The sequence below is a fragment of the Pteropus medius genome, unplaced genomic scaffold (genome assembly GCF_902729225.1).
Source record: "Pteropus medius unplaced genomic scaffold, Ma_sr-lr_union100, whole genome shotgun sequence".
Classification (NCBI taxonomy): domain Eukaryota; kingdom Metazoa; phylum Chordata; class Mammalia; order Chiroptera; family Pteropodidae; genus Pteropus; species Pteropus medius.
In genome coordinates, this window is record NW_024344378.1 from 8,640,782 (window position 1) to 8,668,019 (window position 27,238).

Genomic DNA, 27,238 nt, shown 5'->3' on the forward strand with positions numbered 1-27,238 from the left:
AGGTTATACGGCAGTAAGTTGGGGAGCACGGCTGGCCGCCCACCGTCATCACTGGCCTTAGAAAGATCATCAAGTAGCCCTGACTTAAGGATTAGACTGAAGTTTCTCAGCCCGTCATTTCTTAACATGGACGATTACTAGTTTCTTTCATCTCTTTCACAGATAATACCTTACATATAAATACATACGTTTTATATCTATCGTTTTATATAACAAATTTAGACAACGAGAGAAAATAGAAACAGCGCTTATCACTTTAAGAAATTTAAATTAAAATGCTACCCTCCGTTTGGTGACCCTGATCTTCAGGTGAAGTAAAGGTGAATAGGCCATGCTCTGTGTTGAAAGGGCTGATCTGGTTGAGGTAATAAATCACCTCTTTGGTTAGTTTAGCTGTTAGCTTGGTTGTCCATTCTCACTCTGGTTTCACTCATTTCACTGAAATTTGCTTCACAGTTCCAGGCCATACTCTCATATGATCCCCCACAGTTCTGTGTGTGTTCACGTGCGTGCACGTACACGTGCAGAGGTTGTGTGAACACCCAGTCACGTTCCTCCTGCCTTTAAAATGAATTTTCTTTGCCGATTCTCATGCCGCATTGTTCTAAGTGTCGGGAGAGGCAGCAGCAACCACACGGTCCTGGACAAACTGGACACCGTTCTCCCAACTAAGAGTAACACCACCCAGTCCTCCTGCCCGCGCGCGCTCTGAGAGAATCCAGCCCTGAGCCCAGTTTGTCACCGCTTCACGAGGAAGGCCCCAGCTCTACCATAAGGCCAGGAAGGTTCCCTGTTAGTACCCTTCGAAAGGAGAGGTCCTTTTGAATTACATACCTCAGAAATCTAAACTTAGCCAACTTTCCACAGGTCGGTATATAGCAATTTACATAATTTTGGGGAAAAGCACATGATAACTTTTAACAGAGAATCTAAATCCTCCAAGTAGGTGGGCATTGTTACAGCCGTAGGAATGTGTCTGAGTAAGCTGATTTCTGTTACTCCTCCACTGTACCCCTAATACTGGCTTACTGTTGAGGTATTTAGTCAATGTGTATGTTGTATTGCACTTAATCACCTGTTAGTATAAATAATTGGGCATTTCATTACCTTAAGACCATTCATTGATGGTTTATTAATTTATAATCATTTTTGTTCTAAAAAGGATCAAAGGAGACCCACGAGGATATAATTAATATAAGAAAAACTTAAATTTAGAAAGAGGAGGAACTCGGGGAAGAGAGGATTAAGGGTAGGAAAGTAAGAGGAGGCTGTTTGGCCATTACAGAAAACAGGAAAGCTCTCATACTTGTGTGTGAAGTTGGCTAAAAAAAAAAAAAAAAAAAAAGTGCTTTCTAGCACAGGTGTGTAATATCAGTTTGGAAGATGTGCACCTATTGCTGGCACAGCGCGCGTCTAGTCTAAAAGATTTTTGTTTTCAGAGATGTTCTGAGTTGTGAAGTTTGTGGAGTTGGCAACAAAAATACTGGGCTCTTTCGCTAGGTCGTGATCCCCTCCCCACCTGAAAAAATCGGACAGGAGAGCTGGTATGCAAGCAAAATCTCCATGGAAGTGTGAAGGCTTAAGACAGAGTTCACAGGCATCACCTCAGGCAGAAATATTGTATATGCATTTCACCAAATAGTGAAATTAAATGAAGCAAAAGAGCACGGGAGTTAGCGAAGTCTTAGAGCAAAATGAACATGAAGACATACTTCAGATCTACGGGTCCTATACCGCCGACGTGTGGCTGTCAGCGGCGGTGTGCCAGCCCTGTCCAACGGTGCTCACGTTCCCGCCGATTCCTCCTCCACGACTTCTGTGGGGAAGATGGGCTCTGGGTGCTCCGCGGCCGCAGGCACCTCTGCCTTTTCGTCCTCCTCATTCAAGTTACAGAAAGTGTGTTCTTCGTTGAAACCTATTAAAACACAACAGTCACGTTTACTGTATAATACAACTGTGCCCATTGTGATGTTATTTGTTACGTGATTTAAAGAAGATCATCCTCAGAACTGTCCAGAGGCACCTCAGAAAGGATTCTAGAACCATTTAAAACTGGGCCTGTTTTGCTTATCCATTAACTGTGCAATACACTTGTTTTTTTTTTTTCCAGTTTGCATTGTATCCTTATACAACCTTCTGGAACAGTGGAATTTGGGCAGTGGCTTAGCAGAAAAGGATAAGAGGAAGAGGATAAATTAGAGGAAAGGCCGGCACTCTGCCTGAATACAAAACCTTGCCAACTAACTATTCCAAATAAACCAACGACTGCAAACTTAGACAGTTCCAGCCAGGTCCGTGTGGGCAGTGACGGGTTTTATTGACTGAGCTTTGGCCATGATTTCCTACTCAGGCTCTCAGGGGAGAGATCTGTTCTTCCAGTTTTTGGTCCCCTTAACATTTTATTGAACACTGCCAGTGTCAGAGAGATTCTCATTAATCTGTGAATCCATTCCCGAATGCTGGGGATGGTGGTGGGGCCTGCACTGTCACCAGGGAGGGCTGGGTTTCCTATCACTAGTCCTCTTTGATGCCCTGAAGCAGCTGTTTCCCATGTGGTGAAGTCTGGCTGGAAATGTGACCGGTCATTTGAGGAATCTAAGCCTTCCACAAGTCCGTATGACATAAAAAAATCAGGCCATACGTAGGAACAATATGATTTTACCTATTTGAAGAAACAAGCCTTGTGTTTTACACTAAATGACACAAACTAACATTTGACTGCTTTCAAGATCATTACATATGTTAAACATTACAAATTTATAATTACAATTTCTACTGGTTTCTTTTCTTTTTTAATGCATATACTGAGTCATGAAGTAGGACTGCTTTCTTTCATATCCAATCATTGGTATGCTCCACAGTACGTTCATAATACACCTATCTCATTTAATAGATTTTATTTATAGCATCCAAGGAAATTTTTTATTTTGTCAACATTACTTAAATAATACTGTTTTTCATTATATTCATTTTTTCTATCTTAAAATATAAAATAGTTTTTTCACGAAGACAATAACTGTTGATCCCTTTAAATGTCTCTGCCTGCTATTGTACCTACTTTTGGCCATCACCATCAGTAATATAAAAAGTAAAAATGTATATTTGTTTCTCTCCAGTTAGCCAGTACGCATTGCATCCATGCACATTGACAAAGATTTAATGTCATAAGTGATTGGTGCATTTCTGAGACCGTAGCCTTCCCAGAGAACAACATTAAAATGACCATGCCGCCTGCTTAAGTAAAACAAACTGTTTCCAAGAACCATGAGGAAAACGTGTCTTTAACTTCCATGGGTGGTGCAGAGAAACTTTAACTGTAATTTGGACCAGAACAAAAGGTAGGGTTGGAGATTCCAATCAATTAATTCTATTGAAAAGCATCACGCAGCCTATTCATCAAGAAGAACGGGGAGAGTTTTAAACATTCAGGTAAATAGATAATCCATTAAGAAAACAATATACATTGTGGCAAATGCCATCTTGGTTTTGTCAGCACTTATTTATAGTCTTTGGATTCCCCTGCCCTCCCGCCGAGGGATTTCTATCCCCCCTCTTCCAATCTTTGTTCTCTTATTCATGGCTGAGTGAAAACAAAGCGGGAAAGCTGCACATACCCAGTGTTCCCTTCTGGACAAGTTCTTCCTCTATAGTGAGAAGGCGGTTGTACTTAGTCACCCTTTCGCCTCGAGAAAGACCTCCCAACTTGATAAACCGGACGCCGAGTCCAACGGCCTTAAGGAGGGGGAAAAACAACTTATTTTAAATGGAGGAGTCGCATTTTGTTCAAAAGACACTGTCGCTGTGTACTGTTTTGGCGTTTCTCGTATAACTTAGTTTTTTCCTTTACCTAAGTAGAGTGGACCTGCTTACAAGCCGAGGATGTCGAAAGGTGAAGTGGCAGTGTGACTGCCTCAGACTCAAGGAGGCATGCAAGCATGCCGATTTTATCTGAGCACATTCTGGCCTTTCTCACTTTATCCGAGGCAGGGAGATTGCAAGTGCACACTCCAGTCCTTTAAGTGGGCTGACCGTTCTTCCCAGGACTTCGATTTTTCTTCTTTTTAAAAGTTCAAAGATTAGCTCTTTGCAAAAGGGAGCTAGCTCTCTGGGAGGAAGCAAGTCCATTTCATAAAAGGTTACATGACTTTCTCTGCCAAAAACTGCATTTCTCTGAAATACCAGTTTGTGATAAAAGCAGCATTTTGGCAATTCTGCAAGTGACCGGCCTTCGAAACTTACCAAGTCAACAAGGCTGTCGTCAGAGGACTCTCCTTCGGTGCTTCCAAAGATGGCCACGTGCTTCCTACCTGCAAGCGGGGGATTCTTTTTAGTTTTGGATGGTACAGAAACAATGAGCACATATGTGAGCTGCGGGGTCAAAATTTGAAATTTTCCAGAGATTTAACTTTTCCGTGAAGAGTCAATTATTGGGCCACCTAAGAATTCTAGCCCACACATTTGCATTTTTATTACCTTGGTTTTATCTGTTTACCCCTTTCCAGTAGCTTAGATGCTAAATACTAAGTGAATGCCATACTTCACCAAATTTAAGATACCATAAATTATAAGATGCATCATTATTACCATTAAAGAGGAAAAATACTCAAATTAGATTGACATATTTCTAAGACCATAGCTGTAAGACATTCAGTTTCATTCGTGTTCAACTTAGAAAAATGCATCTTTAAGTCAGTATATGATTAAGTGCAAGGGCATCATATGTGGAGTTGATATGCCTAAATAATGGATTTCACAATCCATCATGTAGAATTTTATTCAAAGGAATCTGTCATTCTGAATATTTATTAGAAGAGCAGTGATGATGGTATTTAATCATTTGAGGATCTCAAAGCCCTTGAAATTTGCCAGTCTACAAAGAGTGCAAGCCAAAGTTCTTCCTATAGTGATAATTTTTGTGTTTTAAAGGCAAGAGCTACAGCAACAATCTGAAGTGGGCCCCAGATTGGGTAGGTTGCAGGCAAAGTGACTATAGGCATTTCACTCCACCCTCTGGCACCAGCCCAGGCCCCTGGCTGCCAGTCTTACTCTAAGTCCTGCTCAAGGTCTGCCTAGTTTCTGAGAGCCATTCATGATATTTGTGTTCCAGGCACTGTGCTTAAGTGAACAAAACGTGCATGAACTCATGGGAGTTTACAGTCTAATGGAGGGATACCTGGCATTAAATAATTGTACAGTTGTGGCCAGTCCTACAAAGAGAAAATATAGGATGCTATGAGAAAGGTTCAGAGCAACCAGTTAGGGGTGGAGGAAGTCAGTGAAAGCATAAATATCCGAAGAAGTTTCATTTAAGGCAAGAAGACGTGAAGGATCAGGAGTAGTCAGCCAAGTAAGTAGTATGGGGCAACGCATTCAGGGCCGAAGGAACAGCATGTTGAAAGACCTCAAGGTGGTAAACAGTTTGAAGCTTTTGAGGGGAAAAAAGGAGCCAGTGTGAGCAGGTGGGATCGCTGTCATGTCATGTGGAGCTGGTAGGGCAGGGGCCGTAGCCACACCTTTGTGGCAGCCTCACTAAAGGGGATGACCTCTGGACTGGGGCTGATATTAGAACATTGTGAAATGACTCAGGAGGCTGCATTTTGTTTTCTAGCACCTCATCCCTCATAGATGGTTGAAGTTTTTTCTTCCCAGAGTTAGTCCATGCTTTTTATTAATTGCCATATTGAGAATTTTGGGCTTCTTGTATAACCAAGTTAAGTTCATTATGAATCTTTTAGATCTCTACTTTTACTCACTGTCGATGAGATTGGTTACGTCCACCAAGTCAGACATCATAGTTTGATTTGTATGTTTTATGATCAGCCCACTGGATTTGGGGATGCCGATGTTTCCATTTTCTATAAGTTTAGAGATGCTTTTGGATGCACTTCCTGCAATTATGTAACACCTGGAACCAAGAGCATTATAGATGCTGTCCCACTGTTCAGAGTCCTGGGTAAATATTTAAGAATTGATCATTACAATATATTGAAGAGTTACAAAACAACAGGAATCATATAGCACATAATCGAAGTTATACACCTTTCTGAGATACACAACACACTTTTCTTTTGTATCTGAAGCTGAATGATGCCTGTACCGTAGCCATACAAATTAACAAGCTTCTTGGAACAGAATCTTAAAATGATTAAATTTGAGCTTAAAGCTCTAGTGAATAAAATGTTCATACACATTACGTGCTATTCTCCACATTGATTCTGAAGTTCTTCAAACCCAGGCTTTCCCCACCCACTGTAATATCCATAATGCTGCTAAAGACTGGCTGGTTAGAAGATTTTACCATTATTTTTGGTAAACAAAAACTGAAAGAAATGAGCTCTAGGCCCTCATTCTCAACACTATTGTTTTTTCTTTTTCTTTTTCTTTTTTTTTTGGTGAGACCACCAGAGGAAATGAAATGCTTACTATTAAAGACTTGACAACATTTAAAGTCTTCTCAGCCAATGTAAGGAACTTCAGACTGTCTCATTAGAATAGACCGCATAGGTGCTTCTTATCACACTCACAATGGCTGTGGTCAGAGCCTCAGGACAGGCATCAGAAAGCAGGCCGGGGAGATTACAGAACTGAGCTCAGGGTGTGTCTTCCCCCAAAGCAGGGGCAGAGCAGAGGCTGTGAGCAGAGAGCTGGGACTGAGACGCTGGGGCCCCCGACGAGACCCAGCAGACTTTTCGTCCCCCAAATTTAAATCGTTGAGTTATCACAAAGTGGGTATCTGTTCAGTATCTCTAATGGCTCTCAGAATCAAAATCAAGGATTCCAGTTTTGGCGATTAAGCGGTTAGGAAGAGAGACGGTCTCATGTGGCACACAAATGTCCCTTGACATCGGCATTAGTCTGAACAGATCAAAAAAACTCAATATCTCAAACCTTTTAAAAATATGGCTCTGTTACTTTTATGCATATGTAGTAACTGGATTTAGGTTAAAAAAACATTTGGCCTAGTTGAAGTCCTGTTTGCATGAACACTTGAAAATGATATATGATTAACCTATCGAAGCACCAGCTAGCCCAGTGGGCTCGGCTCCCCTCAGTTAGGTGGCCTGTACATATACCGGGAATAGCTTGCTTCATTCCCTAGACAGGCACACTCCTACGGAATTGTGTTTCCACTATTCATTTGCTTAGTAAGTGCCTTTTCTCATAAATGCTGAAATAAAGCAACTCGGACCCAGTCCAAATTACAACCCATTTTGAATGACGGATCCTAGAGAATGAGCTTTTATCCTGTTTTACTATAAAATTCAAGGTGAATCCCGTTACCTCTTTCCTGAAAGGATCGATTAAGGCAATAATCGAGGGGAACTTGTTGATCAGATCCACATACAGGTCAACCATGTCAGCTGCAGTTTTGTATGTTCCCATCGTCACCTCATACTTTCCTTTAGTCTGATAAGTGCAAGGAAGATATTAAAGGATAAAGGATGAATTCCTCAAATGGTAAAGATGTGATCGAGACTCATTTTCATTCATTTCATTAAAAAAAATTGTAAACAGATTCTTTTCAGGCCACGTTCACTTTAGAAATCTGTGCATTTCACTTTTAATATCTGTTAACTATCAACCTAGGGACATCAAGTCACCACGGCCCTTAATACCCCACTGAGCTCTCCCCCACTGACTGTGGATGACGACTCTTGCACAAAAATTGAGTATAGAGTAGAAGGGGGATAATTTCTTTTCTAGGTTTATGGCATGGCACCAGAAACCTGCCTGCTTGGGTAGATGGGCAATAACAAATTCATAAAACAAACACTAGCCACGCAAACCTGCCCACTCACTAGAACCTACCATCTCTCAACTCTCAGTGAATGGCTTGTTTCCTCTGCTGTGACTATTTTAAATCTGAAAGCAAGGCTAGGCGGTTGAGATACTAACAACCAATGTGAAATGTAAAGTGAATTATGTGAAGGCACGTTGTTCTCAGGTAGTACATAAGTTCTGGTAGTAACTACATGGTCTTGAAAGTGTGACCCCATTCAAGTGAAGTCTGGCAAGGCCCCAGGTGATTAAGTATACAAGTAAACAGGGCTACAGGACCTGGGGTAGTCTCTTTGCAAAACAGAGCACCTTTACTTCTGAGCCTGTGTTCAGAGATGACACCCGGGATATTGGGGTACTCAGGAGAGAGGGGGAAGGGAACAGATTGGCTGTTTGGTTTGCTAATGACTTCCTGCTGCTGCTGCTAATTGAATGGATTCCACTGGAATTAAGCAGGTTCTTAAAAAATCCATACCTTTTTCACATTAAATAGCATCAAGAACTTTTAGTTTCTATACTGCAAAGCTTTAAAATCTTATCTTGTCAGTAAGGAAATGCTAATGACTTTGAACTAACATTGTTAAGAATTATCTGATATCAAGCTAATATATTTTACTGAATATAAGCAATAAATACCATTTCTAGCTAGCACTAGCAGTCAGTATAGTCATAGTACTTGGTATACATTGCTGATGAAAACATGCAATTATTTTTCTTAATGGTATGCCTAGGAACCAATCATTATGTGAAGAATAGGAAATTACATTAAACATTCCTTTATGTGCTTAGTTTCTTTAGAAAAGTAAAAGAACTTTTAGAAACCTGCTGAAACTTAGGGTTCTAAGATACTGTTCGAATTTTCCTTTGAAGTTAAAAGTTAGGATCATAAATCAAAGTGGAATCGTATCTGGTCATGCCCTTTGAATCTGACATTGATTACCTAGTCAACATAAATGCATGTCAATTTGCTGGCATTTTTAAAACTCAGAGTCAGCACTTACGTATTTGAAAATGGGAAGTATGTGTAAGCCTACAAGACAGACAACTTCTAATAGCTTTCCTAACGTAAACAATTTCCCACATTTAAAGGTTAAATGCTGATGCAATACCCTGAGGAAGTAAGGGCCACAACATTTTTTTTCAATGAACTTGTTTTCCGTCCCCTTCTTTAAATAACTTCCTCCAGGTGGTGTGGTCCCCAGCTGAAGTTTCATCTGCTAAAGCTCTGTCTCCCTGACCCAGGCTGTGGATAACACTGTGATGGGCTTAATTGGATAGAAACATATTCTCCATAAACTTCAACAACTTTGAAATATTTTTATTTAAAGAGTGAGTCACAGCAAAAACTCTAGGAACCGCGTGTCTAGAAGGTTTATCTAGTCACAGTTACAACTGATTTACTTTTCCTGCTCAGCAAATTCAGCATTTACCAACCAAATGATTGTACTTAGCAGAACATACCAGTTAAGTTTTTGATAGCTATCATGATTGCAATGTAAGCAACCCATTTTAGTCATTTTTGTTACAGAATTTCTATATGTAATTGTTATGACATTTTCTGTTAATTTTTAAAATTATGCATATCATATTCTCTGGTCATTAGCTCACTTGGCTTTCTCAACTCCATTTATATATGTTTTTATTTTGTTTTCAAAAAGAATTATCTTAATAGTGCAATAAGAAAACAGAAAATATATATAAGAACTGAAAAGTAATAAAACTCATTATTCATAACTTACATAATAAGCAAAGAAATTAAAAAATAACCTTAATAAACTATTAGACTTATTAAGTAAAATTAGTAGAGTCAATAGATATAAACACTACATTTCTACAGACTAGCCCCCAAAAGAACAACTTTAATGATACTATTATTAACAATAGCATCAAAAACACCATCAACTCTATTTATACTTGGACTCCCAAAAAGTTATTACCAAAAAAAGAAAAAAATGGATCTGTTTGGAAAATATACAGATAAGCTCGTCTTCTGAGTTCTAATCTAAAAATAATGAGACCTCAAGAAAAAACAGAAACTTACATAGTCCATCAGCTCATGTGCAGCACAGTTGATAGCTAAATGCAGATTTGTTCCCAACTCTAGCCCCAGGTTTGCACAGATGCCTTGTATTAGGAGCAGTGGCTGCTCTATGGTGTCATAAGTAATGGTTAAACAGCCGAGATGGGTCATCTTGCCAGTGATCAGCTGCTGCAAGATTCAAAGGAAAATAATGCGTGTAAATGTAGCGCATTATGGTTCTTGGAGCTTCCTGTGTTAGGCACAGTTTATAACCAGACACAGCTCTCCAAAAATGTACTCTTCTGATCCTCGATTAACCCTGCCTTTAGGTCCCACTCGTCTCTGCGTGATCTTTGTGCATATGATTGCCCTGCAGTATCTGGGAGTAATTTTCTTACTTGCCAAGGTTTTCAAGTTTGACCTGGGAACACACTTCTCTCCCCTCACTGTGCTGTATTATTTCTTTATTGACTCTGCCATTACACATGGGCTAACCTGAGCCACCACCACTAAGCTGGTGAATCTCCGTCCCTCCCTGTTAACGTCTGTCCTGTCTGTCCCTAACCCTGTCCTCTTCCTCCAAACCTGCACTTTCCTGTGCTCCATTTTCCTTTTAGTAGAAATAACTGTGAAAACTTACAAATGCAATTCTACTTCAGGAAAGGTTTTATCTTTAAAAGGGGTGAAGATTTCAGCTGAAAGTATGTAGCACTGAGGATGAATTCCAGAGGATGACGATTTGCTGACCCAAATGACCTCAGGGAAAGGCAGCCAGCCATATGCTTCTTTTACAAGGGCAGCCTTGATGTACCTTTGTCATTAATTGCCACTATGCAATTATAAGTTGAAGCAATATCAGTAATTCTAAGGGCTTAAGGAGTGTGTACCATATTTAAGAGCAAACATGAACCTAGGTATAAATATCCCATTTTTACTGTTGATAGTACTAGTTAATTATAAGAACCATCCAACGTTTTTAATGTCAATGACGGGAACCTTCTATTTGGCAAAGGAATAGTTGGGGAAATTTTTATGTATCAATTGAGGGGTTTCATTACAGACTCTTCTAAACTATAAAAGCATTGTTTATTTGGTGCTTACTAAATGCCAAGCTAGTCTAAACACTTTACATAGCAAAGAAAATACATTTACTCCTTAGATGTCAACCCCACAAAGTAGGTACTATTATTATTTCCATTACACAGAGAGTTAAGTAGCTTGGAACAGATTTTAATCCAGGCAGTTAGTTCGTATGGCTGCCTCTCTAGAATCTATCATCTAACCTGTTTCTAATGGGGAAAAAAAAGGAGTAGGGCTGATCACAGGAAGAGCTAAGTTTCTCAGAACACCTAAGACAACCTGCTGGGACAAAGGGACCAACACTGAGATGTGGTTACTTGTTCACCATCCCCTACCTCTCCTACAAGGTCTAATGTCAGAGTGTTATGCTCATTCCAACAGATCCCACAGCTGTCGAGTATTTTACTTATATTTCTCTTTCCCAATTTTGGAGAGGAACTTAATTTTTTATCTTTACCAAGTCCTTTCCTTTCTTTACTAGCCCCTCTTGCTGATGACTTTAACAGATATCAGGGTTGTGACTGCAGGCTTAATAGAACAAATATTGCACATGTGAGCAACCTTCATCCATTTGCATTAGGCATATAATAGATGTACCTATCAGAGAGTGCCCACAATCACAAAAACGACCCACTGATCAAACTCAGCTGGTCTCCCAGGGCTCTGGCAGCCAGCATGGACAATTTTCACAAGAACTGCGTGTCTGACTCCTGGCAAAATCTGAGATCTGGCAATGGTTCATCAGAAATGGTGCCTCAGTGACTTTTCTGTGCCTTTTCTCTCTCTCTTTGGTAGTAGTAAAATTAAAATCTATCCTTTATGCCTTTCAGCTAGTTAAAGAGACTCAGTTTGCTAGTTAAAGAGACTAGCAAAATTAAAATCTATCCTTTATGCCTTTCAGCTAGTTAAAGAGACTCAGTTCTCAGTTAAAGAGACTCAGCTTCATATGTCATTCTATTACTCATAAATGAGATTTCAGTTGGTCAGACAACTGCTGGCAGAGATGGCCCAGCAGCCTGTGGCCGGAAAGACGGGGACAGAATGCTATTTCAGCTCTCAGATTGCCCGGTTTGGTGCCCTCAAAATAGAATCATCGTGGATTTTCCACTTGTGTTAGTTAGCTCTGGTCCTGGAAAAAAAAATGACTATTGGAGAGGCAAAGGGGCAGGGAACATATAAATGAATTGTGTTATACAGAAGTGTGATAAACAAATACATATACTTACTTGACCTCTTTTGCTTCCATTATGCCCTTTTTTGGGTTCTGCTTTTGGAGGAGGGGGCTGTGGGACAGAAGATTAGAGAGAGAGCACTTGGGATTTGCAGACATGTCTATGGCAGCAAGCAAAACTCAGATTTTCTGGCCTGTCCATGGCTCTGGGGCCCAGTCACACTGTCACACACACACACACACACACCAGCCACTCCCCACTTTTATAAACCCTAAACTGCTTCTCAAATTCAGGCACGTGTTCCCTTTAGTTCATCCTTAGATTCTTGCTCCAATCATATACATGGGACATGTATATACATATTCATGCATTTCTACTCATAAAATAAAGTGTCATTCACTCCTACAAAGTTCCCTCCTTGCCCTTAAGGAATACAGCACTGTGGGGTTTGTTTTCATCTGCCCAGCATATCAGTTTGAATCTTCTCAGGGTACAGACACCTGCAGGGTGGATTTGACGTTTGGAAAAAGACACGGGTCTTTAAATCTGGTGACTCGAGTGTATGCAAAGTCATTTGAGATTAAAAGTAAAGATATTTCCCAAAGAGGCGTTCGCACAATTTGGAGGTATAGATAAGGATGCATTTTTATGGCTAGCATTTACTGGCTCAGTAAGCTGGGGCATGTTTGTCAAGTGGGCATGGTTCACACTCAAGTATGTGCAAATACAGTCATCCTGCTCTTTTCACTGTGGAGTCAGCTGAACTTTTTATTCCCTGGTAAAAATAACACAGGGACAAATCTCCATGCCGGGCTGGAGAGAGACAGTGGTGAACAGACAGACAGGGCACGGTCTCAGGGGTCTGCAGTCTGGTGAGTCAGTGCAATGAGATGCAGGTTACAGCCAGAGAAGCTGGGGTGCGATGGGGAGTGCAGGGCAAGGGAACTTCAGGGAAGGGGGCTCTGCAGAAGCTGATACTGGGGATTTGTGGGGGCACCGAATCCTCCGGGTGAGAAGGGCAAGTGTAGCTCTGTGCAGGGATGTGGCCTTCCCGGGGGAGCCTGAGAACCAAAAGCAATAGCCTTCAGGCAGGGTTTTCCAGCCCTGGCACTCCTGATTTTGGGGGCTAGATGACCCTTTGCTGCAGGAGCTGCCTTGTACACTGCTGGATGGTTAGCAGCATCCCTGATGGCCGCTAACCAGGTGCCAGTAGAGCCCCTCCCTCCCAGCTGGGACAACCCAAGATGTCTCTAGGCATTGTCAAATGTCCCTTGGCAAAATCATCCCCTGTTGAGAACCACTGCCTTACAAGAACAGATTAATACATTTTACTATGTCAAAATTTAAAAAGAAAAAAATCCCTGTGGCTCTATAAAATACAGTTAAAAGGCAGGCAGCGTGATTGAGGAAAATATGTATGACATATAGAAAGGATTGACGCCTTTATTATACAGTATAAAGAATTCCTAGATGTCAGTAAAAGATGAACACTCAATAAAAAGGGCAAAGAAAGCAATTTGCAGAGTGATTTGTACAGAATTTGTATATTATTTTAACCACAAAACACATTATATATTTGTGTGTCTGTCTGTCTATGTGTATGTATACAAAAGAAAGTCTGAAAGGCCACACACTAAGTTTTAATGGTGCTAACCTCTAGGAAAGGGACTGGGGCTGAGGGTGGTAGTCTGTAGGGCTGGGGATTTGGGGGTGATGGTGACTAGCTCTACCAAGATTTGAATTTTCAGAAGAACATTCATGAGCTGCTTGTATAATCAAATAAAAAAAAATCAATAAAACATTCGAAAGTCAGGATGATTGCAGAAAGCTTGAATATCCTGAATTTCCTAATATTCTAAGCTGGATTTCCTCCCCTGCTGTGACAGCCACCACTATGTATTGCTTACTGATGTGCCAGCTTCTGCTCTGATCACATTGCTTATATTCAACTTGTTTACTCCTCACAATCTCCCCATCTCATACCCACTTTATAGATGAGGAGCGTGAGGCAGAGAGGTTATATAATTGGTCCAAGGTCGCACAGCTGGTAAGGGGCAAAGCAGAGTGCAAGGTCAGGGTTAAGTTGTCCAAGTCTGAGTCTCTGCAGGCTGGTATCCATAAAAAAGTTGGCTTCCTGAAAAGTACCACAGACACTGTCTCCAGGCTGATTAAAGTCATTCTGATCACTGTAGGGCTTGGGCCCCAGCCACGCCTCCCCAGTCACCATAGGGAGGGGCTGGTGCTTCCTGATCAGTAGCTTAAAAGCCTCACACTAAGTGAATGTGGGATCCTGGACTAGATCCTGGAAAAGGAAAGGGTATTAGTGGAAAAACCAGTGACTTTTGAATAAAGTCTGGAGTTTATCGGTAATGTACCATTTTTGTTTTCTTAGTTTTGACAAATGTACCAAGGTAACACGTCATGTTAACCCTGGGGGAAACTGGGCCGTGGGGAGGCGGGTATTCGGGAACTCTATACCATCTCTACAAGTTTTCTGTAAATGCAGTATTATTCCAAAAAAAGGGGTGTGTGTTTGTATGTGTGTACAAGCACCACAGACAAGGATTGGGTCCCCCTTCTGGTGTCAGCCTTGCCACATCATTGTGCACTGCCCTCCACCCCTTAGAATACGGTGGGGCAATCGCTGACTCATACAACTACCTGTCACCCCGACTCTGTGACTTCCCCCTCAAGGGTTGCTTGGCCAAGGGCATTGTTTGCCTAACACCTGAATTCTAAGCAGACACAAGAGTCTTTGCTTTAACCACTACACCAAACTGCCTCTCACATCCTAGGGGCCAAATCCTTCCTTTCCTTGGAAATCCTAAGGAATGATCTTAGCATAGAGCCCACTGCCTCAGAAATCAAAATGAGATTGTTAAGTACCATGAGAAACTGGATCCATAGGCAGTGAGGAATGTATAAGCTTGGCTCATATGGGAAACACATTTTCCATTTCAATAACAACACTATTGATTTAATTCCATAAAGAACGGTAATTTGGGTATTAGAAGGTGTATAAGCGGCAGTCATTAGAAACCACAGATTCTCTTTACCTACCAGTTCAATTGTTTTGTTAATTTGTTTCTGAATTTCCATAAGCATCTCCACACCCTGTAAGAAGAATAAACATGATCTTTCACAACTGCAGTCTAGAAATTTTAAATATAAAAACTTGCACCACACATGGCTATTTCTAACTCAGAGTATCCCTAGGGTCCCTGACATAGCACCCTGGTTAGTGGATGATCTGCTCTACAAGATCAGAAGAGTAAAAGTGCCTCGCCAGCCTCAGTTTTTAGCTGGCTGAACATGAATGAGAGGCTCTTCTTCTTCAGGACCCTCTCTTCACTATTCAGAGCCGACTGGCTTACTTGGTTGGATCAAGTTAACGTCATTGTTTTTCACGGTCTCTTGATGGACCTTCTTGCAGTACATGTACATGTACACAGGTCACAAAGGGGTTCTGCCTGATAATGTTTGAATTAGTATAAATTCACTGTCACTTAAAAAGTAGAAAAGTGTATTTTGACGATGCTGGGGTCTGTATACGAAGAGGAATAGTGGCATGCCAAATGCACTGGTACCCACATGGCACAGCAGATCTTAACTACAGGAAAGATGCTGGCACCAGAATCTGAACATGATCTGACAGATGGCGAGCCAGATATAAATTCTAGTCTTCCACAACTGATAAATTGTGAAGTAATGATTATTCTCTTTAAAAAAGAATTCTTTATCACACATCTTGAGATTTAAAAAAAGAATGATTTTCACTAGCTTAGATCAAATATCACTCAGAGTATTACCAGAGGGGATAGAGCTTCCTATACTTTTTCTGAAAACATCCTCTGTAGAACACGAACATTTAGTTCTCCCTAATGTCTAACTGGTAGCCTATTTCATGAGGATTTAATGAGCATCTTGACTCATTCGGGACACTGAAGAATAATAGAGACACTAGCACATCGCTAAGTGATAAAGATGCAACTTAGGATTCCTTCATTCTGTATTCCGTAAACATGCACTAAACCTCTCTTATATGCCAGGCAATCTGCGACCTGCCATCTGCCATCTCTAGGCCCTGGAGTTCTGACTTAACAGAATGGGCTGCCATAGTACATAGACTAGTCAATAAATATATCTCAACTCTCCCCCCACAACACACACACACAAAAATACACAACCTTCCAACACTACCAAGGCCTGCAAAGTTACTCACACATGGCTTCTCTGTGAGTCATAAGCATAAGTCAGTGCTGTAATGAACCAGAGATCTAAGGTGGTCTAAATATGTTCCCTTTTGTTCAAGATCTTGCTTTCTTCTCATTTCCCTGATTTACTAAAATATTTTTTCTCATTTTATATTCAGTTCCTTCTCTTGGTGTCATAGCCATAGGGACCTACACTAAAAACTCATTGACAATGGAGTATATTTTTTAGAAAAAATAGTTTGAGATAACATAAGGTACTTGTTTAGCTGTTAATCCAGGATGGGGTATACAAATCACTTCTTTCATTAAATTCAGCTTCCCAGGCGATGACTTCCCACAGCTGACCAGAGACACCATCAGCAAAGGGATAGTTAGCTTCATTGGCTGTTCCTGAAATAAGGGAAAATCATGGTTCATTTCTATTGAGATACTCATGAGTCCTTGTAATGGAATACAATGGCTACTAACCTGCTGGTGCTTCAGTAATGCAATGTTGAAATACAGAGGATTATTGTCCAGCATGGCATTGGTTTTGGCAACAGCTAGTGACACAGCCCCTATGGCCATGCTGCCACAGAGTACAGGTTCAGCTGGTTCTGGAGGTATAATAGGTTTCTCTGTAAGAGCATCCTTCATGCCTGGAGGGAAAAAATATTGATAAAAGATTATTTTCTAGGAAGTTTGACTACAATAAAACTATATTTTTTAATGCTCTACTCAGGGCTATGAAGGCCCAGAATAAAGAAAGTTTGAACACTGAGGCTGGAACGAACATATCCTCCCCCTCCCCCTCAACCCCCAAGAAGTTTTCACTTTGATTCCACTTACTATCTAATGCTCAAACAATCCTTACACATGGATTTTTCCTAAGAAATTGTAGGCCATTCAATAGTAACTCCTTCAATCATCACGTGGGGCGAATTTTGTTCCCCACATTCACATATAAGTAAACTAGGGCTTATAGAGGTTAAAAGACCTGCCCAATATCTATCAGAAAATGAATAAAGAGAGGATGTGGATCGTCTCTGAGCTCCAAATCCTTTGTTTTCCTATATTCCCAACTCGACGTTAAGCATCTCTTCATGCATATATCTAACTTCTTACTTTCTCACCGACCTCCAACCAATGCCTTTTCTTTTAGAGATGACTTCCAGACCCAACCATCTACCTAAAGTCCTTCTTCATCTTTCATTTTCACATGTTTTCAGCCACCCAGTCTGATCAGGTACCACAGAGTCTGTCATAAATCTCTAGTGCCCCTCCTGTCCTCTCCTTCCCCACAGCTGCTGACCTGGGTCAAGTAGGTCAGATAAGTGGAATAAGACATAAGCACCTAGAACATAGTAAATGTTTAGCACATTACTGTCCCCTCCTACTTCTTTCCTTCTCTTATGTTCCAAGTTCTGTCGGTGAAAAGCAACTGCCAAATGAACGTCCACGGGTGGTCTCTTCCTATAATTTGGCAGTGGCCATCCCCACCTTCCCAAGATGTTGATCTGATATAATACTTTCGTCTTGGGCAATGCTGCTCTCCATTCTAGGCCTCAACATCTGAATCTAGGAAATAAGAGAATTTGTCTCCACAGTGGGTCCCTTTCTGGTTCCAGTGCTTTATTATTCAAACTTTAATTGGGCATTTAGTTTGCGCCCGGCATTGTACTAGGCACTGGCGGTGCTCAATTGAACAAGGCATGATGCATACCCTCAAGGAGCACACAAAACACTGTTACAATACTAGCAGCAGCTCCAGAATTAACATACTGGAGAGGCTGAGGTTAGCAGTCTGTTGGGAGAGATGGAGCAAAGGGCTATGATAACGTTGATTATTTGCTTTAAAATAGCAAAGTTTTCAGAGGAAAATTTTTATTAATATGTTACATAGGACTGAGAAAATGTTGGCTGTCCATACTGAAGGATATCATTAATCTTTAATATGTGGACTGGCTTCTTGATGAATTTTGAAATTTTGAGGGGCAGTTAAAGGTCCCTCATGACACCCTCCCCTTCCCTGACCCCAGCACTGCCACCATTCAGTACACTTTGTTTAGTAACTGCTCACCTCTTGGTCAGAAATATTTTTATCTTACACACACACACACACACACACACAAAACAATGGAGGGTGAGATGGGGTATAACCCTGACCACCCAGCACAGAAGCTTCAAGCCAGGAAGTGGCGTGGGAGATGGATGGTATCTGGTGGGGCTCTACCCCAGGTCTACAGCATAGAGACTTTAACTCAGAGAGGTAGTCCAAACTTCAGCCTTGTCTCCTCATGCATTTGCTACTACAGGTTCTGCAAGACTCTAAGCCACAGACCTTGCTTTTGTCCTTTTTTTTTGGCTGGAGGTGGAGGAGGAGGAGGAGGAGGCGGTGGTGGTGTTAGGAGTGAAGGTGCAGGCACTACTGAGTCTTGCAGGCTCTTTTCCAATTCTTTTCTCTCCTTATCTTCTTGTACTTTATTTTCAAAGAATGTCCTTAATGGCAAGAAAATATAGCTTTATCATGGCATATTTAGAAATATCACTTGTAATTTTGGTCATGTTTTAGTGCTGACCCTAACCTAATATGTTTCAATAATTAATTCTGCTTTTTAGCTACTTAATAACATACCAGTTTCAATTCCCAAGGCCCAAAATAGTGATGCTGTTATGAAACTGTGTTTGAGAACTAAAATTAATTTGGGCCTGGAAATAAATGTTTAAAGATTTCAGGTGTTCATTTTTAATAAATTATTTGAGCTCTTTTTTAATTTTAAACTAAAAATTGAAGATATGATTTGATTAAGGACTATTGGAATTTTCTTTTTCAATAAATGACCATCAGTAGAAAAAATAAGAATAGACAAGTGAAATATATAGCACTATGTGCAGGGCTGTTTTTTGGGGGGTGGGAGGAGCTTAAAATGAATAGTTAAAAAAACTTTGGGAAAATCTCACATAGGTACATGCACATAAAATTTCAGTCCCCAGAATAAAAAGAGGCAAAAAGCTTCCACAGACAGAAAACAGGCCAACGAAGAACAAAGACGTGGGAATCAGATTTGCATTAGACTTATTAATAATCCAGATGCCAGTGAGGCAGTGCCTTAAGAGTACTGACAGAAATTGATTTTAAATGAGAATTCTATACTCAGCTAAACTGTCAACCATGAGAGCAAAGTGCTGACATTTTCACACGTGTAAGAACTCAGAAACTTTACATCTCATATACCCTTTCTCATAATACTTCTAAAGGCAAATCAAGAAAGAGGAAGAAATGGAATGCAGGCACTAGGAGAATAATGAAGGGAGGTCTTAATGACATCTCTGCAGTAGGCCTAGAGAGGAACGAGTCCAGATGGGAAGACTGGAGAGGGAAACCTGCAGAGAAAAGGAATGTATAGAATAGAAAGTATGACTGAGAGTGCGGGGGAAAATACTAAGGATATAATATCAGATAAGGCACACAGAGAAAAAGGAATAAGTGAACTAGCATTCAGAAACCAAAAACTATTCAAAAAGTTGTTTTTTGTTTTTTGTTTTTTACAAAAGTCATAGTCTAACTCTGAAGCAAACTAAAATGTGATTCTATATACAATTAAGCAAGTGATGAAGCTTAGAGAAAGAGAATCCAGTTGATTTTCATTTGGCCAAGCGGGCTACGGCATTGGCACGGCACAAAAGAAAAAGCAATGCTAACTTATACTTCGTTGGGCACCGAACAACGCTCACTTAGCCCCAATAAACGTGTCCTTGGTTTTCACAGTGTAGAGTCAACTTATGGGTAAATCATGGAACACTTGGTTGTGTCTGGCAGACAGAAAATAAGCATCACCTATTGTGACTGTATAAAAGGATATGAGACACTCAAGGGGGGCATTTGAGGTGGTGGGGAGAAGGAAGGGACATCATCTTGATTCTTAATTCTTTTCCTAAGAAACTTTTTACTGAATCCCAAGAAAGCTCTATGCGTGAAAAGAGGCAGAAAGTCCTTATGTAGACGAGAGGCAGAAAGTCCTTATGCAGACTTACCTAGTAAAATTTTAATAACAGGGTGTTCAGAAGGAAAACAATATTTTATGCTAAATTTTGCTGCTTTAGCATATGCCTCTTAAGTGACTGACTATATCCCATAGATATGACAGACTTGTTTGACTAGCAGGTGAAATGGAAAGAAAACATATATACTTATACTGGACACTTACATTGCAAAGTGGCTTTACCTGAGCACCTGATCCACCTTAGCCTGATTGGAGGGCGCTATGCCCTGAAGCTCCTGGGTGATGGTTTCGTTGACCCACTGCACGGCAGTGCTGACAGCATCGGACCTTTCTACTTCTTCTGCTTCAGCTAGCTCAGGTACAGCATTCTCACGGACTTCGAAGTGAGTTGCGATCACCACAGAACATATGTTCTGAAAATGATATAAGCATGTTCTACATTTTCTCTACCTCTTGCAGGAAATAGGAAATTGTATCTGGCTTTTAATGTGCATATTTTATCACCAATTTCAAAGGGAAAATGAGAATATATAATTTTCCTTGAGGTATTTTTATTGAAACACTGTGGAACTCAAACTTCAAGGAACATTTAAAATTATTACCTTGTTAAAATCCCCTTAGAAAAATCTTACGTTGAACTTCATTTTTATCATTACCTCTCCAATAAATAGCTAAAAGGATACAAACAGATTGAATCATAATTATTTTCCTCCCAGAGACTATGGCAACATTATTTCTAACAACAAATATGGAGCAATTACAATGAATTATTAAAGTATAAAAATGAATTTTTTTATGTAGATCAGTCTATAACCTATAAGTCTGTGTAAATTTATGTATAAATATATGAATCTGTAAACCCATTTGTGATTTTGGAACTCATCACATTAATAATGTCAAGATTTTAAAACTATTTTGCCCCATTTCCTTTCTCCATCTTGGATCATCTTCAAGTTAGCATGTCATGCCTGTACCATATTGCACAGAAATATAGTAAAGTTATCATGGTTGATTGTATGATTCATGATTTATGTATGTCTACCTACAAATAGCATGTGTGTGTATTTCACAAACACAGAATTTCGAAACATTAATTTTCCACAGTTTAGACAATAAATGCCATGGGGCCAGGAGACAGTGAAGAATGTAAGCTGCCTCATACCTTGGGAAAATTTTGAATGGTGCAGAATACTTCCACTTGTAGGGTGGGAAGCCCCAGTCCATCTAGCACATTCTTCCCCACCACTTTGCATATGGTGGGAGGCTTTGCAAGTTTAGAAAAGCAGTTTGCCTTCAACACAGAAAAAACAAAATCAGAATACCACGTTTATCTTTAAAAGGTCACCCACATTTTCTCTGGTTGCTACTAACTCTCACCCTGAGTGTCCTCCTCATGCAAGGATTAGTCCTGCAGCTCTGTGGGAGCGCCCCACCCTCGTACACTGAGATTTGGGTTTCACCTGATGCTGAGTCTCTGGTACATGGGCCAATTTGTTGTCTTCTGAACTCTCAGTAGAAACTCACACATGTTTCTCATTTCTTAATTTAAAGGTCCCGTGTCACTTTTTAGCTGGCCTTAACCTATCCTTCTGTCCAAGATACCGAAGTCAATTGGTCTCTAGAACACCGTGATGCATTCAAAGTTAAGAAATCTAAGTGGGCCAGTTCCTCTCAGCAAGACATCTGATATTTTAATGGTGAAGACTTATGCAGAGGCTGCATTGCACTGACCATCAGTTCATGCAGAGAGTTGTATCAAAGAGGATTGCTGGCACCTTAGTAACAGCAGTTTCATTGATGTGGAAAAGCAGAAGCCATCTGGAAGTGATCCAAGAAAGAGAGAGAAGAAAGAGAATGAAGCTGAGGTAGAGAGCCCACTCGAGGAGCCTGCGTAAAAAGATTTAAAGTGGCGTTTCTATGCACAGGAGCGCAGAGAGACGGCGGAAGGGAAGTGAAGGCATGCCCTCCTTGCGCCAGGTGGTACTGGGCTCTTGATTGAGCAGACCAGGCCTCCGATTTCCCAGTTCAAAATCCAGTGACCTCGACCTACATAATAGGTCATCTAACACCCATAAGCAACGTGCCAGCACCAAGGTGGCGCCCCAGCAGAACTAAAGCAGAAGCCAGCGGCCCCCTTCACTGAGAACCCGCTCCTCCCTGGGAGCGCACTCTTTTCTTTCTTTTATATTTTCATCTCCCAGATTCCATAGGGCTACAGCCTTCCTTAGCGTGGCCCGTCTCCTTCTAATTATACTTTTAATAAATCCTTTTTCTAAAATAAATAAATAAATAAATAATAATAATAATAAAGCAAAAGCCAACTTTCAAGCTCTCCGTGCATTTAAGGATGATGATTTGTATGTTAGCAAGTAAATACCTCTATGAATTTAGATGGAATCGTGAGACAAAAATATTATCTAGCTTATATTTTGTGTTTTACAGTGAATTCAATTCAACAAGCAATGAGTACCTACAGTGTTACACATTGTGTAACGAAGGGAAGGGAATTAACATTTTTTAAGTGCTTAATGTGTATCTTGAAAGAGTGACTCTGTCTTATTTATCACTGTATCACATACCACAGTGCCTGGCATATTTAGGATTCCACAAATTAAATCTTATGTAAATTAATACATGTCAGACACATCCCTAGGCACTTTGTATACGCCGTCAGTAAATTCTCAAAACAACTCTATAAGGTAAGTTGTATCAATTCCATTTTACAGAACTTAGCAAACTGAGTTCTAGGGACGTTGTCCAAGATAACTAGCCAATGTTTTGTCTACTGCTTTGTAAGAGACCAGCTCAAAACTTAGTGACTTAAACCATTTGCTCACGATTCTGCAATCTGGGCTGGGCTCAACTCAGCAATTCTTTGGCTGGGGGCTCCTCTGCATCGTCAGTCATCTGGAGGCTTGACTGGGTCCAAGGTACCCAAGATGGTTTCACTCATAGGTCCAGCGTCTCCGCCAGGATGGCTGGAACATCTAGGGGCTGGCTGGGCATCTGTCTTTCTCACAGAATATCCTGGAGGTCTCTCATCTTCCAAAGCCTCTCTCTATACGCTCTCTCTCCCTCCAGCAGGGTAATTGGATGTCCTTGCAGGCAGCATGATGACTAGATTCCAAGAGGGAGTGTTCCATGAGTACAAGCCTCGATATGCCAGCACTTACCAAGCCCCTGTTTGCATCATGCTTGCCAACATGCTATTGATAAAAACAAGTCACAGCGCCAAGTCTCTAGTCAGTGTGGGAGGAACTTAATAAGTCCATTCATACTGGTGGTGAGGTTCACAGGGGACCATCGCAGTCTACTACAGCTACTGAAGTGGCAGGGCTAAGTACCAAATCTAGATCTGCCTGATTCCCAGTCCCATACTCTTTCAATTGTAAGTCTAATGATGAAAGAATAAAGAGTATTGCCATTGTCCACAAGGATCTAAATTCCTCTAATATGTAAGAAAAGCATAGAAGAAATGGCATTTGAGCCAAGCATTGGAGGAGGTGCTGTATTTCAACAGACAGGCAACGGGGAGAAGTTCAGTGCAGATACTTAGGGTAGAGAGACTAGGATAAGCAAAGGGGAAGGAAGTGGGAAACCTTAGGCTCCAGGGAATAGTACCTGGGCCTGTGAGGAGGAGCAGGGGAGGGAGGGGGAGTGTTACCAGGGGTAGGGGCGAGCATTATGAGTCACACAGGGGAAGGTGTTTGATTTTACTCAGCAGGCAACCAGCAGCTACCGGAAGTTTCTACGCAAAAGAATTATGGTCAGATTTAGAATCTGCAACATTGTTCTAGCAGCCCTATGTGGGATGGATTCAATAGAAGGAGAGACCAGGTGAGAATAAAGATGGCCAAAACTAGGGCAGTGCCTAAGAAAACGAAAAGGAGGTTGCCTTTTTGCGAATCCAAGTCCCAAACATCCTTCAAGGTCCAAGCCAAAACTTTCCCAGATGCTATGGCCCACGGGGATCTTCCCCACCCCTGAACCTTTACTAAACATACAGTGATTTGTCCTTCAGTCTAGATAAGATAACATATCATCTTATCTATTACTCCAGTTGTTTTATAGATCAGTGGGTTTTTGTCCCTAACCAGGGTACAAGCTCCGAGAGCTGTACAAACCAAAATCCTGGCTGCCTATTAGACTGGGAAGATCACTACATTGGGAAACCAGGGTTCAAGTTTCCAGTCTTAGCTTTTCCACTAAGTAGTTATGAGACAAGGGCTTGGTGTCTTTGTAAAACGAGGAAGTCAGGTCAGATAACATTCAACTATTCCTCTAGCAAGGGGTAGTGGAAAGAGAGAGGAATTCCGAGTCACATTCACTCATTCATCCAACAAATACTTTTGGAGTGTCCACTATGTATTATGGACTCTGCTAGGTACTAGGGACACATATCTGGTTTGATTTCTCACTGTTCACTGTGTCCCTTGGGAATTTAAATTCATTGGAACACAATTTCTTTATTTGTAAAACAGGAATCATAATTTTACCTTACAGTGGTCCTAAGGACTAAATGAAATAACTTAAAGCACATAGCACAAGGGGCTCAGTAAACATCTCCTCCCACCTCCAACTTTGATGTATAGGTCATGACTGAGAAAAGTAAACATGCATGGAACATTCTCTACATCATCTGTCTCAACAAGATGGTTTTGAACCCTATAAACAGTGAACCCTATAAATCGCGATTCTTTATAGCACTTACATACTTTGCTTGGTGTTGTCATATTGCCTTTCAATCCTGCAAATTCCTACCAGTCCCATCCAAACTGCTTTCCATAAGGCAGGCGTTGGTCAGTACTTATGGAAGTGATAAAATTCTTGCCTTTGCTTCAACGGCTAGTTGTTTAAGGCTAAGGTTTGTGCCAGAAATCTCACTGGGCACAGGGACTAGGAAGGTGCTAGGAAAAGGCCTCTGCTCTCCATGGGAGCTCACAATACGTGCAGGAAATGCTATAGGAATGTTGAAGGATGATTAGTCCCGGGCGGAAGTGGGCAAGGCTTTGATCTGAATTTGAAGTTTTCGGTAGGAGGTGGTCAGGTGGGGCCGGGCATACAGGCTTGATTTGAATGAAACTTGGAAGCAATGGGAGAGGGCTGGGCAGGCGGCCCCGGGGGAGGCTGAGGCCAAGTAGGAGCGAATGCCAAGGCGTTCATCCTCATCCCCAGGTCAACAGGAGGACGCTGAAGGTTGGTAAGGGGTTACCTACGCAGTATTAAGGTCTGTGTTTAAAAGGACAACTGGAAGCAGGGGCAGGTCCGCCCAGAGATAGGGAGGAAGCCTGCCAGTTCCTGAGCTGTCGTCGTAGTTACAAATATACCTAGAGTCCACTTTCCCCTAGCTGCTTCCTGTCCACCACTTTCTCTCTCGAAATTCCTTGGCCCCTGGATTCCCCTTTGACGCTTCTCTTCAAGACCGTCTCCCCGTACGACCACCAAGCCGGACCCCCGCAGCAAATGCGCGCGTGCGCAACCCTGCGGCGCAGGCGCATGGCATTGCCGCAGCGCGGGGCGGGGGGAGAGGGGCTGGAGGGAAGAGGGTGCTGGTCCCAGGTCCCTACCAGGTGCCCGTAGACGTCGGCAGGCTGGAGGTAGAAGGTGGAGTTGAGCAGCTCTTCCAGCCTGCGCGGAACGTCGTTCTCCCGGTAGTACTCCAGAGCCTGCTGCTTCAGCTTCTGCAGCTCCTTAGTGGTCCCACAGCCGCTGCCGCCGCCTTCTTCCCCCATGGTAGGAGATTTAAGGTTACAGCGGGGGTTAGTCTGGGGGCCTGCGAGCGTCCTCCCCGTCGCTAGGCAACACAACGAGACTCAAACCCCAGATCTCGCGAGGCTTCCAGCCCCGGCTTTCTCCTGCGGCTGGAGCTGCAAATGGCTCCTCCGAGCGCCCCCTCCTCCCCGCCCGAGGGAATGGGCTCCTCCACTAGAGCTCCCCCGGCATCGCTTTTTACCACTTTCCCCGACGTTTTCCAGATGGGAAAATAGTTAACGATCTCAGATAGCGCTTTTTGCAGAAGCGTAGGAGCGGGAGACCCGGCTTCCGGCTGGGTCTGGAGCCTGGGCTGGCGCGCCGGTTCCCCGCGGCCCTGGGACCTGGGCTGTGGGCCTGCCCCACCCCTCCTCGGGCCTGGCGGCCGTGAGCAACTCCGAGTGGCGAGGGTGACTCTCCGGGGAGGGATGTAGGAACTCGGGGGGTATGCTCTTTGGCGGTCCCAGATGGAGTCATTCAGTCGATATTTAACCACCTGCCCTGAGCCGAGCACCGTGCTGGCAGGGAGACTGTGAAGTCCTGGAGACAAACGGCTCCGCGCCCATCCCTGGGAGATTAGCGGGACGAAATCAGTGGAAGGGAAAAACAGTGTGGACAGAAAAGGTTTGGGGTGAACCGTAGGTGTGGTTATGGTTTCCACAGGCCTAGGGGCGGGGGTGTTACAGGCAAGACTTGAGAATTGGGAATGGAAGATTGTGATTGGGTCAGGTTCCCTCTCCAGAACCTTCACGGGCTGTCTGCGTCCTGCCCTTTTAAATACAAACTGCTTGGCTTCATTGCACCTGCCAGGTGTCACATACAGTCATAAAACGTAATGTGCCCCCTGTGCTCTAGTTACTTCTGCTGCAGAAATGGGTGGAGAGGCACATTGTGTTCTTATTCTACTCTTGCTTGTTTGTGTTCCTGACCTAAGCGGATCACTTAAAGCATGTATGCCGCACTTTGCTCATCTGGAAAACGTAATCGTTCCCTACTCTGCCTGCTTCACTGGTCACTTAGGATAAAATGAGAAAATAAGTGAGAAATCTCTTTGAAGCAAGATAGTTAGTTTCAACATGTATTAGAATAAAAGGAGAAGGTGTAAGGAGGATTACATGAAATTCACTGGCGATAGATTAGGGAGGCTGGAGAAAGCAAAGCGGGGAAATCTCTGAGATTGGATAAAAAGCCACACAGACACATACGTTTACACGGATGGGTACAGGATAGTTAACATTT

The 27,238-nt window shown here is 42.0% G+C and overlaps 1 protein-coding gene and 1 long non-coding RNA gene across 3 annotated transcripts in view; one reads left to right on the forward strand and one right to left on the reverse strand.

The window, feature by feature from the left end:
- Positions 1-1,108: 1,108 nt before the first annotated feature.
- On the reverse strand, positions 1,109-26,070 carry ENO4 (enolase 4). Of its 2 annotated transcripts, XM_039871096.1 has the most exons (14): positions 25,816-26,065; positions 21,411-21,539; positions 20,471-20,661; positions 18,586-18,743; positions 16,734-16,903; positions 16,524-16,655; positions 15,112-15,165; positions 12,106-12,162; positions 9,821-9,988; positions 7,282-7,407; positions 5,754-5,949; positions 4,240-4,307; positions 3,615-3,732; positions 1,109-1,915 (listed from the first exon to the last, which is right to left on the reverse strand). In XM_039871096.1, exons 1-14 carry the CDS (start codon positions 25,978-25,980, stop codon positions 1,785-1,787), a joined length of 1,863 nt encoding a protein of 620 aa, XP_039727030.1. In that variant the 5' UTR covers positions 25,981-26,065; the 3' UTR covers positions 1,109-1,784. The 2 variants fall into 2 exon arrangements, with proteins under 2 accessions (XP_039727030.1, XP_039727031.1); XM_039871097.1 differs by lacking the exon at positions 9,821-9,988 and having other exon boundaries at positions 25,816-26,070.
- The window catches only part of LOC120609056 (uncharacterized), a 37,963-nt gene continuing 36,577 nt past the window's right edge, over positions 25,853-27,238 (forward strand). The window contains exon 1 of the long non-coding RNA XR_005654639.1: positions 25,853-25,981. This is a non-coding gene — a long non-coding RNA (uncharacterized LOC120609056). The remainder of the gene's footprint in view (positions 25,982-27,238) is intronic.

What these genes read in the sequence shown, in the direction of transcription:
- ENO4 (XM_039871096.1), bottom strand. Translation starts at nt 25,980, where the DNA reads ATGGGGGAAGAAGGCGGCGGCAGCGGCTGTGGGACCACTAAGGAGCTG. An exon ending in CCGACGTCTACGGGCACCTG is followed by an intron (nt 21,540 to 25,815) that starts GTAGGGACCTGG and finishes TCTGTGTTGAAG; the next exon opens with GCAAACTGCTTTTCTAAACT. An exon ending in ACGACAGCCTTGTTGACTTG is followed by an intron (nt 3,733 to 4,239) that starts GTAAGTTTCGAA and finishes CCCCTCCTTAAG; the next exon opens with GCCGTTGGACTCGGCGTCCG.